At 37.1% G+C, this 15,295-nt stretch overlaps 1 protein-coding gene across 1 annotated transcript; it reads right to left on the reverse strand.

Moving 5' to 3' along the window:
• Positions 1-7,210: 7,210 nt before the first annotated feature.
• LOC108711024 (transcriptional regulator ATRX homolog) lies at positions 7,211-13,656 on the reverse strand. The gene is made up of 4 exons (XM_018252333.2): positions 13,513-13,656; positions 13,348-13,416; positions 11,461-11,646; positions 7,211-9,016 (listed from the first exon to the last, which is right to left on the reverse strand). Exons 1-4 carry the CDS (start codon positions 13,513-13,515, stop codon positions 8,807-8,809), a joined length of 468 nt encoding a protein of 155 aa, XP_018107822.1. The 5' UTR covers positions 13,516-13,656; the 3' UTR covers positions 7,211-8,806.
• Positions 13,657-15,295: the final 1,639 nt, after the last annotated feature.

Genomic DNA, 15,295 nt, shown 5'->3' on the forward strand with positions numbered 1-15,295 from the left:
GATTGATGATTTATTTAGGAGAATCTATATGGAGGTTTGGTAGGATGTTATTGGTATACAGTTTGGGGTGGATGTTAGACTGAAAAACTTATCTTGAGCTAGGGTCTACCAGTAGAAGCGCACAGCCATCGCGCCAGGGATGTTGTTCAATCTGCAATTGGATACCTTCATGTGAAGTACGGCCGTTGGGTAGCAAGATGACTAGTGCTTTGCGCCTGAGTTTTTGGAGGCTGGGTAGGGGTGGTGGTGGTGTAGTTAGGCATACGTATAGGGGTGCGAAAAAGCGTATTATGTGCGGCTTTGCGTCTCGCTATGTTAGTAACATTGCTGCATAGCGTATCATATACATCACGAGCTGCGAGAGGTATTGTTATATTGCGAGCAGGGAATAAACTGTGGCAGATTAGTTCTGTGTCATTATGAAGTTCCGTAGCGGCGTTGTGTGGTTTTTGAGTGATTGCCATGGAAATGTTAGGGAGGTGAAATTGAGCTTTGTAATCTTTTTCTTTATTGTCAGACAAATCGCTGGAGCTTACGAAGCGGACTATAGGGGGAACCAATGCCTCCATGTTAGAGAAAAGGCACAGGAGCTGGCTTCTTGGCATAGGTGAAGGGAAAGGTGGTAGCTATTTCGTGGACTCATGAAGGTGGGAGTGCGTTGTGAGTGATGAGTTGTAAGATGACTCTTAGAGTAGAGAGATTGCAGAGGGAGGTTTAATTTTATCCATATTGGGGTTGTTTTAGACCTGAAAAGACTACAAGTAGTACACATATAGAGCGCAGCCCCAGATTTTCACTTGGAGCAATTTGCCGCTTCTTGGTAGCGAGTGTTGCTACCTGTTTTACGGGGTGTAGGTTGGGGATTCTCTATGATTTATCCATACGATATTGGGAGAATAGTTGTTATAAGTTCAGGAGACTGTGTGCTGTGGCAGCTTTGTCATTTGAGGAAGGAGGTGTTGTTTTAGTTTGCCCATGGCAGAACTTAGGTATGAGACTTTTCGTCTACTGCCCAGTTTTTTTCTCTTTATGTCTCAGACAAGATCGCTGACTTCTACGAACGCGCACTGGATGGCTAGGCACGAGGACCGTCCTCCATTGGGTGAGAGGTGCAGTAGGAATGGCATTTGGAAAGATAGGATGACGAAGTTGGTACGTTGTTCGAGAACAATTGATTATAGTGTTTGTGGGAGGTTATTATTACAGGTTTGGGGGAGTATTTTAGGTTTGGGAAAGGGATGGAAAAATGCTAGCAAGAAGTTAAGTAACATCAGAGCGACTCAGATGCACCACACCTGCCGGATTGAGAGCTTATAGCTGTGTTGGCTAACCTGGTTTGTGAGAGGTGGATGTATTGGAGTGCGCGTCGTTATGTTGTCTGACGGATCTAATGTAGGTTGGGGTTTGTTTAGATGTTCAAGTGAGAAGTTGCTGGCGCGAGGATTGGGTCCGTGGAGCAGGGTGTGTTAGTGTATTTTCGTTGGACCATTGGGAAGATCATTAGGGTATGAAAGAGATTGGGAAGGAACGATTGATAAACTCTTTTTCCTGTTATATGTTCGAACCATAATGGCGTCTGACTAAGTGTCTAGCCAGATCGACTAGGGACGGCATCCTCCATTTTTGTGGTAGCGAATAGGCAGAAGACTGTTCTTTCTTTGAGGATATGTGAAAGAAAGTGTACTATTAGTCGGGAGCATATACTGCTGTTTGTGGGGTTGATTTTAACGATGTTTGGGGGGTGTTTTAGAAGGCTGGAAAAAACAGGTACCAGTAGTACAGATACAGCGACAGCGACCACGAGATTTACCAACTGCAATTGCCCCTTATGCGTTGCTGCCTGTGTTGGGTGTTTGGAGGGGACTGAGCGTCTGCTAAGTATATCTGAATCCCATAAGACATAAGGGTAGGGTATGTGCGTAGGATTCAGTGGGAGATTGCAGAATGTCAGCATGAAGCAGGGGGCGGTGTATTTGTTGTGAGTTGCCATGGCAACTTAGGTGATTGAGAAAGTGATGAGGGGACACTTATGTGAGAGCAGTCTTGTTTATCCTTTATGTTTCCGTGTAAGTAAGATTCGCTATACGTTTCACGGAGGAGCCGAATAAGCGGACGCCAATCATTCATACAGGTAGAGAAAGCAAGACTAGGCTTCTTTGAATAGGTGAAGAAGTGTACTTTTCAGACATATATGGTTTGTAGGGGTTATTTTACAGTTTGGGGGGTGTTTAGACTGAAAAACTACAAGTAGTACACATAGAGCGCAGCCCCCAGATTTTCAACTGCCAATTGCCCTTATGCGTTGCTCCGGTTTTGGGGTGTTTGGGGGCTGCGTCTCTATGTTTATTCATACATATGGGGTATTGTTCTATTCAGGAGAACTTGCAGATTGTCATTGAGCAGGTTTTTTTAGTTGCCATGGAAACTTAGGGAGAAATCGAACTTTGTAACTCTTTTTTCCTTTATTTCAGACCATTATCGCTGACTTCTACGAACGACTGCGGACCCAATCCTCCATGTAGAAAAGCAAGAATGGCATCTTTGAATAGGTGAAGAAGTGTACTTTTCGGACATATATGGTTTGCAGGGGTTATTTTACAGTTTGGGGGGTGTTTTAGACTGAAAAACTACAAGTAGTACACATTAGAGCGCAGCCCCCAGATTTTCAACTGCAATTGCCCTTATGCGTTGCTCCTGTTTTGGGTGTTTGGGCGCTGCGTCTCTATGTTTATCCAAACATATGGGGTATTGTTCTATTCAGGAGAACTTGCAGATTGTCATTGAGCAGGTTTTTTTTAGTTGCCATGGAAACTTAGGGAGAAATTGAACTTTGTAACTCTTTTTTCCTTTATTTCAGACCAAATCGCCTGACTTCTATGAACGACTGCGGACCCAATCCTCCATGTAGAAAAGCAAGAATGGCATCTTTGAATAGGTGAAGAAGTCTACTTTTTGGACATATATGGTTTGTAGGGGTTATTTTACAGTTTGGGGGGTGTTTAGACTGAAAAAACTACAAGTAGTACACATGAGCGCAGCCCCAGATTTTCAACTGCAATTACCCTTATGTGTTGCTCCCTGTTTTTAGGGTGTTGGGGGGCTGCCTCTCTATGTTTATCCATACATATGGGGTATCGTTCTATTCAGGGGAACTGCAGATTGTTTATTGAGCAGGTTTTTGTTAGTTGCCATTGGAAACTTAGGGAGAAATCTAACTTTGGAACTCTTTTTTCATTTATTTCAGACCAAATCGCTGACTTCTCCGAATGACTGCGCCCACAATTTTCCGTGTAGAAAAGCAACAATCGCATCTTTGAATAGCTGAAGAAGTGCACTTTTAGGACATATATGGTTTGTGGGGTTATTTCACAGTTTGGGGGTGTTTAGACTGAAGAACTGCAAGTAGTACACATAGAGCGCAGCCCCCAGATTTTCAACTGCAATTGCCCTTATGCGTTGCTCCTGTTTTGGGGTATTTTGGGGGCTGCGTCTCTATGTGTATCCATACATATGGGGTATCGTTTTATTCAAGAGAAGTTTGTCTTTCAAATTGTCTGTAGTTATAGCATTTAGAACGGTGTTATTTTGTCAGATTTACATTTGTTCCTGCGTCTTAGTTTGCATTTTTAGAAAAAAACTAAAAATGCAACAAAAAAGCTCTAAATATCATGATGCACTGGTAAAATGTGTTTGAATTTTGAGTGAAAACTACACCACCCCTAGAAACCTGAAGGTCTGTAGTTTTTAAAAATTACCAAACATGAAGGGATAAGTTAGATTTACATATAAGTTATGCAGCATCAACTGTCACGTGTGCTTATCTACTTTGTTCTGGTGTAAAATTATACAAACTGTTGTTTTAGTTTGGGGGTTACTCCTGGACAAAGAAAGTGGGTTACTGATACATATTTGGTATCGTTGGACTTGGCAGGATCTGGGGCTTTTAGAAACAGAAAAAAAATTCATGTAAAATTAACTTTTCTGTGGAAAAAAAACTCAAGATATACACAATTTTTTAACAAATTTTATTTTTTTTACATATTTCACCCCAAAATATACATTAAATCTCCTGAAAAGTCACAAAATTCCACTTGCATGTCGAAGCCCAATTTGTAACGAAAAAAACAATATATAATTTTCCTAGTTTCGTGGAGGTTTTCCTACAATTAAACCTTGTTAATCTGAACAAGTACAAAATGCTTAAAAACGGCTGGCATTTCGCGTAACCAAAATGTGAAACTCTGCTGGCACTTAAAGGGTTAATCATTACTTTTGTAGCTATGGCCTTATAGCTAGAGCTCGGGTGGCTGTCAGTATGGGGGGAGTTAAAAAATGCCACTTATTGGCTTTATATAATGTCATATTTAGCAATGGGTGAACAATTTTAATAGAATAGTCAAACTTCAAAATTAGAGCACTTCCTGCTCACTGCATATGCACATAGATTCTTCCACATAACTAAACGCTCACTGTGCAAGCCAACACCTAAAGCAGAAGGGTACATTTTATAAATCATGGGAAGTCCGTTGAATGACAGGCGTCCTGGGGACGGAGGTCCAAAACCATCTAAATACTGGGAAATCCTGAGGAATTGACTGGTTTGCCAACAAAGACATCAGCTTTCAGCTGTGACTGTGAGCCTGGGCTCATCATCTAATTATCTTTCAGGTGCCTTTTGGCCTAACCCTGTTATGATCCTGCCCACCTCAGATCACATCCCCATATAGGGTTGCCACCTTTTCTGGAAAAAGTTACCAGGCTTCCTATATATTTATCTTTTTTCCCTATTAATAACATTGCGATCAACTATCATTTTTAGTGGCCAGGCCAGGTGGCAACCCTTCCCTCAGTGTTGCCTCCAGGTCCGGAACTAGGCAGAAGAGGCACCTGCCTAGGGTACAAAGATGTGGGGGTGCTGGGCAGGTACCTACTCAAACGTTTTCTGCCTACCCAATAGTTCACACAGCTTCCTCCCCTGCTGCTCTCGCTCCCATTCTCTCTCCTCTCCTCCCCCTTGCACTTCCCCCTCCCTTCGTCACTCCCTCCCGTGCCCTTCCCCTTGGTAACATGTCTGGTTATGCGGTGCATGCGCACAGTTCTAAGTGCGTGCACATGGGCGGGGGGTATCCTGCCGGCTGCCTAGGGCGTTCTGTCAGCACGGCACAGCCCTGGTTGCCTCTATCTCCTGTACATTCACAAGCAGTGTCAGACTGACCCACCGGGATACCAGGAAAACAATTTTAAAAACTGTTGTATCTCTTGCGAATCCAAAATATGTTGTGCTTAGAACAAGAAGCTGTTAGATCACATTTCAGCTCAAACAGGCGAACCCCACCCAAGTTACAGACTAACACAATACCCTCAGGTGCAACAAGTCATGTTTTATCTGGGCTATGACAGCCTGAGCCTGCATATCCATTGGGGAAGACTGTTAAGGCCAAAACGTGCCATTTAAACACATAGTATAGATTTATTGAACAACCAGGCAATAAATTATGTTGGTACACAACTGTTATTAAATATGCTGTAATCCGAATTTTTATATGGTCTGTTCTAGTCTTTGCCATCCTAGGCTTCCCTTGGAGGATACTTTAGGGCTCATTTATGAATTTAGGTGCTGAATGGTAGGGATGCACCGAATCCACTATTTTGGATTCGGCCAAACCCCCAAATCCTTTGTGAAAGATTCGGTCAAATACCAAACCGAATCCGAACCCTAATTTGCATATGCAAATTAGGAGTGAGAAGGGGAAACATTTTTTACTTCCTTGTTTTGTGACAAAAAGTCACGCGATTTCCCTCCCCACCCCTAATTTGCATATGCAAATTCGGATTTGATTCGGCCAGGCAGAAGGATTTGGCCGAATCCTGCTGAAAAAAGGCCAAATCCTGGCCAAATCCCGAACCAAATCCTTATTCGGTGCATCCCTACTAAATGGCACAAGAGCAATTGTCAATAGTGACCAATTAGCAATTATCTTTTAACTACAAGTTGTAATAAATTAAATCAAATGAAAGCAAATATCTCATTGGTTGCTATAGGTGACTGCACTGCTGCAATTTATGTTTGTAAATTAGTCCCTTCGGTTTCTACCACTACACCTTGCACCCGGAGTTGCTATTCAGGTGGGTCTCTTATATGCCACTAATCCCACTATGTGCAACTGCCTCAATATTTTCTAGCATAGCGTCAGACTGAAACAGGAGCCAAGTTCAGTAGTAGGATTCCCCCAGTATGTAAACCAAAATAATAAAAGGTTTCATTTTTATATTTGCAAATTCCCTGCTAGCTCTGGTTACTACCTTTGGGTTGTTGTGAACACTATACCTGTGTTACATCATAAATTAAATGATATTGTCTGAAGCATTTATGATGTGATTATTTTTTTTAACAAAACAGTACCACGAAAGAGAATGTGTAAGACCCAGCAAATAAAAAATGTTGTTTTTTTTTTTGCAAGAACCGCTGGCACCCAAGTTATAAGGAGATCAAGTTCCGTGTGTGAATTCGGTCTGGTTAAAGGAAAAGTAACATCAAAAAATTAAAGCATTTAAAAGTAATTAACATATAATATACTGTTGCTCTGTATTGATAAAAGCTGTGTGTTTGATTCAGAAAGATTACTATAGTTTATATAAACAAGCTGTTCTGTAGCCATGACAGCAGCCATTCAAGAAGCTGGAAAGAAGGACAAATGGCATAGGTTACATAGCACATAACAGATAAGCCTTGTCCAATACAATGGTGTTTTATTTGTTATCTGCTAAATAACCTGTGCCTTTTCTCTCTTTTCCAGCTGGAATGGCTGCCCCCATGGCTACACAGTTTATATAAATTATAGCAGTCTTTATTAAACAAACATACCAGTTCTACAAGTGCAGAGCAACAGTACGTTATATTTTAATTACTTTGATACACTTTCAGTTTTTGATGTTACTGTTCCTTTAACCTTTTCTCCACCAGTATATCGGAAACTCACCTGAAAGAAAGGCCCATGTCATACATGCTCAAGAATTTGCAGGGAGTTATATCTGGCCGACTCGAAGTTGGGTAAGGACAAGGAAGGTAAAATGTATCAGAGAGCAGGCCATCTGCTAAATAGTATTACAATAGTTTATATTCATTTTATAGTTTTTCCTTGATAAAATGCATCAGACTAAGAATAAACGTTGGTGTGATCTATGTATAAAGCAGATACATCAGAAGATATTGATATAGTTCGATTTTATTAGACATCAACAGCAACATGTTCCAGAAAGAATTTTGGAAAATATAAGATAATGAAATAAGTTTAGATTTGTTCATGTATACAGTTACTTTCAAGTTACAATCAAGTATTAATGCATGCAGAAGAAAAACACTTGCTTGTCTCCACATCTCCACATCGAAGTTTGTTGTATACGTGTCTATGTTATTAAAGTAGAAGACTTTCAGTGTAATGATAACTGTATTATAGCAGCAGGAGTTAAATTAATTTATATCAATTACTTCACACATACACCCATGTACCTTGAAGGACAGATCTTCCGAAGAATGGTAAAATATTTAAATGCAAAAGAGGAAATAGCAAAATCTCAAGCTCTTGTAGACCTACAATTTAAAAGTGGATGGTGGGAGTTGTAGTTCTGGAACAGACAGGACCACAGTGCCAATTCTACTTTTATTTATCTTTGAGCATAAGAATGGTTGATTTCTGGAGAAATGTTCGATCAGTTGTTTATTTTTTAAAGCATGGTCCTTTAAAATTAGGGATGCACCAAATCTAGGAATAAAATGTTGGTAAAGACTTTCCTTCCTTTCTCAATGTATTGGGTTCATCAGACAGAGTTAGGAGTCGTCAGGCTTCCTTATCTTCATAAGTCAAATTATATCACTCTGGAGAACCAATGCTTTTCCAAACAGGTTTGGAAAAGCATTGGTTCTCCAGAGTGATATCATTTGACTTATGCACCAAATCTAACCTTCTGTTCAACAGAATCCCAGCACTTTTTGTATAATTCAGCTTTGGCCAAGTCACATGCAGAAACCAATCCAAACAATTAAAACCATGCCATAATGTCTGAAATTAAGGATACCATGTATCCCTATTTTAAGGAAATTTTAAGAAATTCCCTCAAAGACCACAATGTTGCATGCAGAACAAAGTGTGTATCTTTATTGCACTTCCTTTATACTATTTATATATAGTTATACAGTACAGGTCTTATTCACCCACAGAGGATTAACAATATAATATATGGCAAGGTTAAATGAGGCAATATAAAAAGAGCAGACACTCTTGTTTTCATAGTATGGTGTTTCATAAGATGTTACAAATATGTTGATTTGAAATTCCTGAATATCCACAAGGCACAAGCTATTTGCAAGATTGTAGTCTAGTCTAAAGGTGCACTGTATGTAATATACATAACTGGTGTTATTGCTTTAAATATAATGCAGTCAAATCGCCTATATTGTTATGTATACTGGACAAATAATTTAACATGGACCATTGAATAAAAGAAAAAGTAGAAAATTAATATTGATTTCAGAATTGTTCTACAGACATGTGGGTCTGCAATATATTTCAGAAAATTGAGAATCTTTTTAAATTGCAGGTTGAATAGCAGCACAAAGGGGTTAGACATAGACATGCTCCTATGTGATATGTGTTTTGTATCTACAGACCTGCAGCTAGAGTACTGGGGCAATTATAGTGGAAACATGGTTAATACAGAACACGTATACATTCATACACAAATAAGAGCAGAAGACTGGACAAGTTAACATAACCATAAAGCTGCTGAGAGATGACACATTTTTAGGCTAAACAATAGGAAGCTTGGTTGTTCTCTCTTCTGAGCTTTCCTCAGATGTGTTAGGTTCAGGTGTAAAAGCAACTTTCTGTAGAGTGGGATTTGTGTGTTCTTCAGAGCTTTCTGATGAATGGGAGTGGGTGCTGGTGCTCTTTGTAACAGCACTGCGATCCTCTGAATGTGTTGTGCTGTCCTCATCAGATGAACTGCTAGATCCTCTCTGTGTGGTTGGCAAAGCAAATGAACCATGATTAAATTAATTTTTTTTACAAATACACTTTCATTCAATTTTGAATGTTTGAGCATTACTTTTAGGTCCCCACACTGGGTTTGTTGTGTCTGGGAATGCCCACCTAACTTTTGTATAAGTGCTGATGATCAAGATAAAATAATGGCTAAGCTAAGCTTATATCAATGGCAAATGGAGCTACAGAGTCCACTCTTTTCAGTCTAGTAATTGATCATAGTGTTAAAGTTAGAGCTGAACCTCAAATTATTTTAATATGAAATGTAAAATATACCTACTATGGTACATATTTTCTCAACCAATTATTTCCCCTTAACATGGCAACTGGATACAAAGCTGTTGATTACTGTGTGCACAGAATATTACATCACTGTATATCAGCATTTATACTATAAGTTCTAATTGCCAAATTGAATACATTGGTGCAGGCATTGTCAAGCGATAGTGAACATTGCTGCCTACTTTGCCTCCTATATTATCTTATTCTACTGAGGACTACAGAGAATGCTTCCCTACAGCAATAATATTTCAATATGCAGGGATGTAATATTCCTTTTTGTTTAATATTCCTTTTTATAGTAAGGCTGGGTAATTGTATTAACATTTAGAAACCATAGAAGGCAAACATTTTTTTTAAGTCAAAGGGAGGGGACTTGGATATTAATATACATACATAAACCATAACAGTTTTCAGTTTGGAAAGATATACTAAGAGATGTGACTTTTGGTCCAGTAAAGGTTTATATAGTGAATAAAGTATCCCCTCTTGTAAAATATAAGGATATTATTAGTTACCGAGGAGTTTCATGACCATATAAAAACACGAGGCCGAAGGCCGAGTGTTTTTATACAGGTCATGGAACTCCGAGGTAACTTCTAATATCCTCATATTTTACAACTGGGGGTACTTTATTTATTATAATACACAAATTTTAGTGAGTCATGTGACAGAAATGACATCACTACTCACCGTTTATAACTGATGACATCACTACTCACCGTTTATAAGGATATAATTTACAGGATATTCATGGCTTTTGTGTATTATAACAACATATTACTTTGTATTACTACTGCTTCATTCTTTAATGTTTTTCTGTTGTTGAGACACTACACTAAATTTATAATAAAAACCATAGAAAGACAAAGCATAAACTGAAATCTCTGCAGTGACCAAACTTCAAATTATTTTTTTTAAATAAGGAGAGTGGGCACACATGATATGATTGCTTACCCATAATTTGAAATTAAAATTGAATATAGCTTTTAAACAGATGTAACATCAATAATCTTTTCTATCAGACTTATTTATGAAAGAATAAAACAACAGTTCACCAGAGTGAAATTCCACAGCTCTCTATTCACTAGTATGGAATTGTAGGAACATATTTATTAAGGTGAAAGTAAAGAGTTCACCCTTTAATGAATGGGCTGCTACAATTTCCATACAAATCAATAAAGTAACTCTGGTGGTCTGTGATGAGCTCTCTTTCACCTTTCGATGCCTTTTGCATTAGTATGAAGTATGCCTTTTAGCATTATACAGCAGTAAACTACACAGAATCTACACCTCTGTGAATTTCTTCAGATGTCACCTCTTTGAAGAGTTACAATGTGCCATTGTGATTGGATTAGTGGAAGAGAGTCAGTTGAACTGAAGAAGCTGCTCAGATGAGTAGTGAAATGTCTTCATTGATTACTCAGCAAGTCCAGTTGTTTTTAGATTTACCTATACTAGATATACAGCAGTATGTTTTCTGCTAAAACCCAGACTCTTTGAGGATATGTAGTGCAACAGCATCCATTTTTCACCAGTATTGGCCATATTGCCTCAACACAGCATCTGGTCAACGAATGTTAGTACTGTACTAATCTTTATAAAGACGCAATAAAGTTCCTTTAATGCATGCAAACTCATATCTGTATCTAATGGGACTGCCTGAAGGTTTACATTTTTGTATCTAAAACAAGAGCAAGCTCCAAAGGCAAACAGATATATATATATATATGGTAATATTACTTTAAATATGACACCTTTTTAGTGCTTAAAGGATTTAATTAACTCTACCACATATTTGTCAATCCCTTCCAATCTCACCACCACCATAGGCAATGTAAAGAAAAAAGCTTTTTGATTTTCCTTATACAAACTTTTTAGGTGGGTACTCCCAAATAGAGTTTTTCAACTTGCATATATAATTCTCATCACGGAATGTAGCCCACCTTCTGGTGCCATATATAAAAAAATATTACCCTATATTTCTGTTTGTCTATTCCTGTGCCTTTGGGGCTGGCTCTTGTTTTAGCTAATGTGATTCTGGCTTTTAAGGGATACAAGTGTGAGCTGTGTAAGGATTGTGAACACAATTGGACCTTGGGACTATACTATTTGGACATATTAAGTTTTCAATTTTTACCTTCTTTCCTTTCAAATCACGTTTGAGCAGATTCAAGAGAAGGTCCCGTCTTGGTCTATAACTGTCTCCTCTGAGATTGGAAAGTCGTTTAGCAGTCACAACAGGTCCTGCAGTTTGATTCTCTTCAGAAGATGAATCAGAAGAATCAGACTTACTACTTTCACTGCTTTCACTTGATGATGAATTCTAAAAATACAAAAATACATCAATAAATATGAATATACAATTACATGAACAGTAGATAGGCATATATAATTGTTAAAAGTTAATCCTCCAGGCTTTAACTCATAAAAAATAGACTGCTTGAGTCAGCAACACAGATAAAACCCTTTGCAAATCATTAAGTAAAAAGGGATGTAACTACAGCAGACCCTGCAGTTGCAGGGGGGGCAGGAGTGTAAGGGACCCATACTAATATATATTTTCATATACAATATGTCAATTTACCAATGTTTTGGGGTCTGCTAAATGAGCAGATCACCAGGGGTCCAGCTGTTGCTATTGTAGTTAGTTCTGTCAACTTCTTTTTGTTTAGATGTAAACATTTTACTACAGCTTCAGTTGATTATGAGGGGCTATTTTTGTAGGTAAAGTCTGGTTTTGCTGTTATAGAAAGAAATACTGACATCATTGGGAATTCATTTTTTATAGATGTAGATATATAGCTACTCTGGTACATGCTATCCTGAGACAAAATGTCATTTAGTAAAAATATGACAGTTAATTCCAGCAGTGTCCAGAATAGCTGAAACCAGGATTTGTAATAGTTGCAGGTCAACATCTGTATGATTGTAGTTGTTGAGTTTATATACCCACAGTCTGTATAGCCATAATCAAAATAAAATATTTGTATGTATCTGAAATGCGGCTGAAATGTGCGGCTATCATTTATTATCAACAACAACTCATAATGCAGAAGAAGGATATTTCTACAGTCTGTAGTTCCACAGCAGAGCCCAGAAGTATTCATTTTTCTTAAAATTTATAAAATAATTTTGGTATCTGTATCACTAAGCATAATGTTATATTGTAGTTTATTATCTTTCTTAAAGTTGTACTTTATATTCTGCTCACTGACTGTAAATTATTTGATTATAAAAATAGTGTTAGTATATAGTTATAGCTATGAGACCTTACTTCATAAGGCAGTGTGCCCTCAATTTTTTCCTTTTTACTTATATATGATAAAAAAACTATTCAACTAATCAACTATAACCAATAAGTGTATATGAAATGATACTCAGCCTGTGCCAGGTGTTTTGGAATTACAGTTCATAGCTGTCAACTACAATTCATGCATACTGTTCCCTATGTAATTTTTTAAAGATATATAATCTATATTTAGATATACATTGATTAAAGTAAAGTAATGTATTCTACATGTAAAACCATTGTTACATTGTGATTGGAGCCTAGTACTGATTGGGCTATCAATAATCTTTTTATCATGTTTTTAAATAATTTATAAAATGTTGTGCATACATCAATAACAATAGTTAAATGTTAGACAGTACAACTAACTTTGTAGGCAGCAGGCTTTGAACAATTAGACAGATGTCAAACTGGAAAAATATTGTTATAAAGGAATGCCTGTATCTTATAATTTAAATTATTGTGTGTACCGTCTTATATAAACTTTTATAAACTACCTGAAAATCTATCCAGGCATCAGTCCGAAGTATACTGGATCATTGTAGTTTTTCTGAGATGTTCTTAATATGAATGATGCATTAGCAACATAAATAACTGCAGAATTTATATCAATATCAGTTATGCACATATTATTTATAGATTTGGATGAAATTTGGATGATGCTTATATTTTCTCTATGACATTTATTGTGTGAACCTGATATGTTTAATCATGCAGTATATTACAGAGACTTACTGAGTATGCAAAGGCAATGCCAAAAAGGCAAACAAAGAGCAAAACGGTCTTCATTTTTTGAGTAAATACCTGAAATGAAATGAACAAGTACAATTAGCATTGCAAGCACAAATATGTATTTTCATATAGATAAATTAAAACATTCTTACAGTGAAATGGTCTTACCATGGTTAACCTGGAGTTAAAAAATCAGTGTGAGCTTGTTCCCAGATTTCCAAAGTAGATTGCTGTTTCGCTGGAATATTTCCGTGTTCTGCAATGGCTCAGGTCTTGCAGAATTTAAACTGTATCTCCAGAAATCCCCGCCCAATCAGCATGAGACCAGGGAGTGACATCATGAGGTTTCAGTGGCCACCTGACCTGACCACATTCCCCCACACTTCCCTTTGGTTTTGTGGTATGTCTGTCAACAGAAAGAAAGCTCTAGACTAGCATTACAGAATTACTGATGATTTTCTGCACAATTACCCTGTTCATTGCTACGTGTTCTCTTTAAAATATGCAGGAAGTCTTAAAAGCAATTTTATTGCCCTGTCTGTCAAGATTATATTATTGTGAACAAGTCAGTCGTTCAATGTTTATGCAACACCCATGGATTTGGAAGAATTATCCAGGTTAATGGTAACATTTACAAATTAGTCTCCCAACAAAGGAAGCATTTTAGCATAAGTGAATCATTCAGTATCTTAACCTTACTCAAAAGGTTAAGTCAAACCTGACTATTCAAAAACAAATGATTCTACAAAATATTAATATATACCTAGTTTTGCTCACATTTCTATGACAAGCTACATGCAGTCAGTGTTACTTAAGATATACAGTACACTATAGCATGAAAAGTGGTAGGCAATGTGGTAGGCAATGTTACTGTTACATTTTCATAAACCTATATGAAAAACAAGCAAGAGGAGCAATTCACCTGTGAATATTTCCATTATGCAAATGTACAGGGAATATAAAAAAATGAAGGTTTGGTGGCCTGGTAATAAACAATAGTAATGATATACACTGGATGTGTTTGTATATATATATATATATATATATATATATATATATATATATATATATATATATATATATATATATATTTATATATATATATATGTATATATATATATATATATATACATGTGTCCGATTTTGCTCTGATGTAGTAAAAAAGTTGCTTGAACGCAACAGTTGCAGTGAGTTGCAAAAAACAAGGGTATTAGAAGTAACCTCGGGTTACATGACCTGTATAAAAACACTTGGCCTTCGGCGTCATGTTTTTATATGGTCATTAAACTCCTCTGTAACTTATAATATCCTTATAATTTACAGGATGGGGTACTTTATTCACTATATATAGACAGAACAAATCTGTCACTATGCTGATGCCACAACTTACAATGATTTTTTGCACAAATACACACATTTGCAATCTATGAATAACAACCCAAGGTAACTATTATAAAATATCCTTTTGTCGCCATTTCCTGGTGGGGAATAATAAACTACAAATTTCTTAATTTGAACTTTTTATTAAAAATCTGTTCTTTTATATCAACCATCCTCCTCTCATGTTTCCCTATAGCAGCTCAGTATGTGTAGACTGTCTTAACTAGAGAAACTGCTGCTAGTTTGCTTTAGTAGTTTTAGTGCCGTTTCATGTAATGATATAAATAAATAAATATATAAATTCATTGATTCAAGAATCATAGTACCTCTTTTCATAGACACCTGTCTGCCTCTACTTTTGTAATATGTTATTTGTACTTGTCTTAAAAAAAACCTTAAACTGTTGCCTGGGTGTTTAGGTTTCTGTGCCTCTGGCTATTGTGTGAGCACACCTGTTTTTGCCCAACTTAACTCCCATGGCAGCACCCACAATAGTTTATTGTATTTAAATCTTCATTATTAGGCTATTGTTATTTTATTAAATGTAACATTATTTTCATTGGTTTTACAA

The sequence above is a fragment of the Xenopus laevis genome, chromosome 1L (assembly GCF_017654675.1).
Source record: "Xenopus laevis strain J_2021 chromosome 1L, Xenopus_laevis_v10.1, whole genome shotgun sequence".
NCBI lineage: Eukaryota > Metazoa > Chordata > Amphibia > Anura > Pipidae > Xenopus > Xenopus laevis.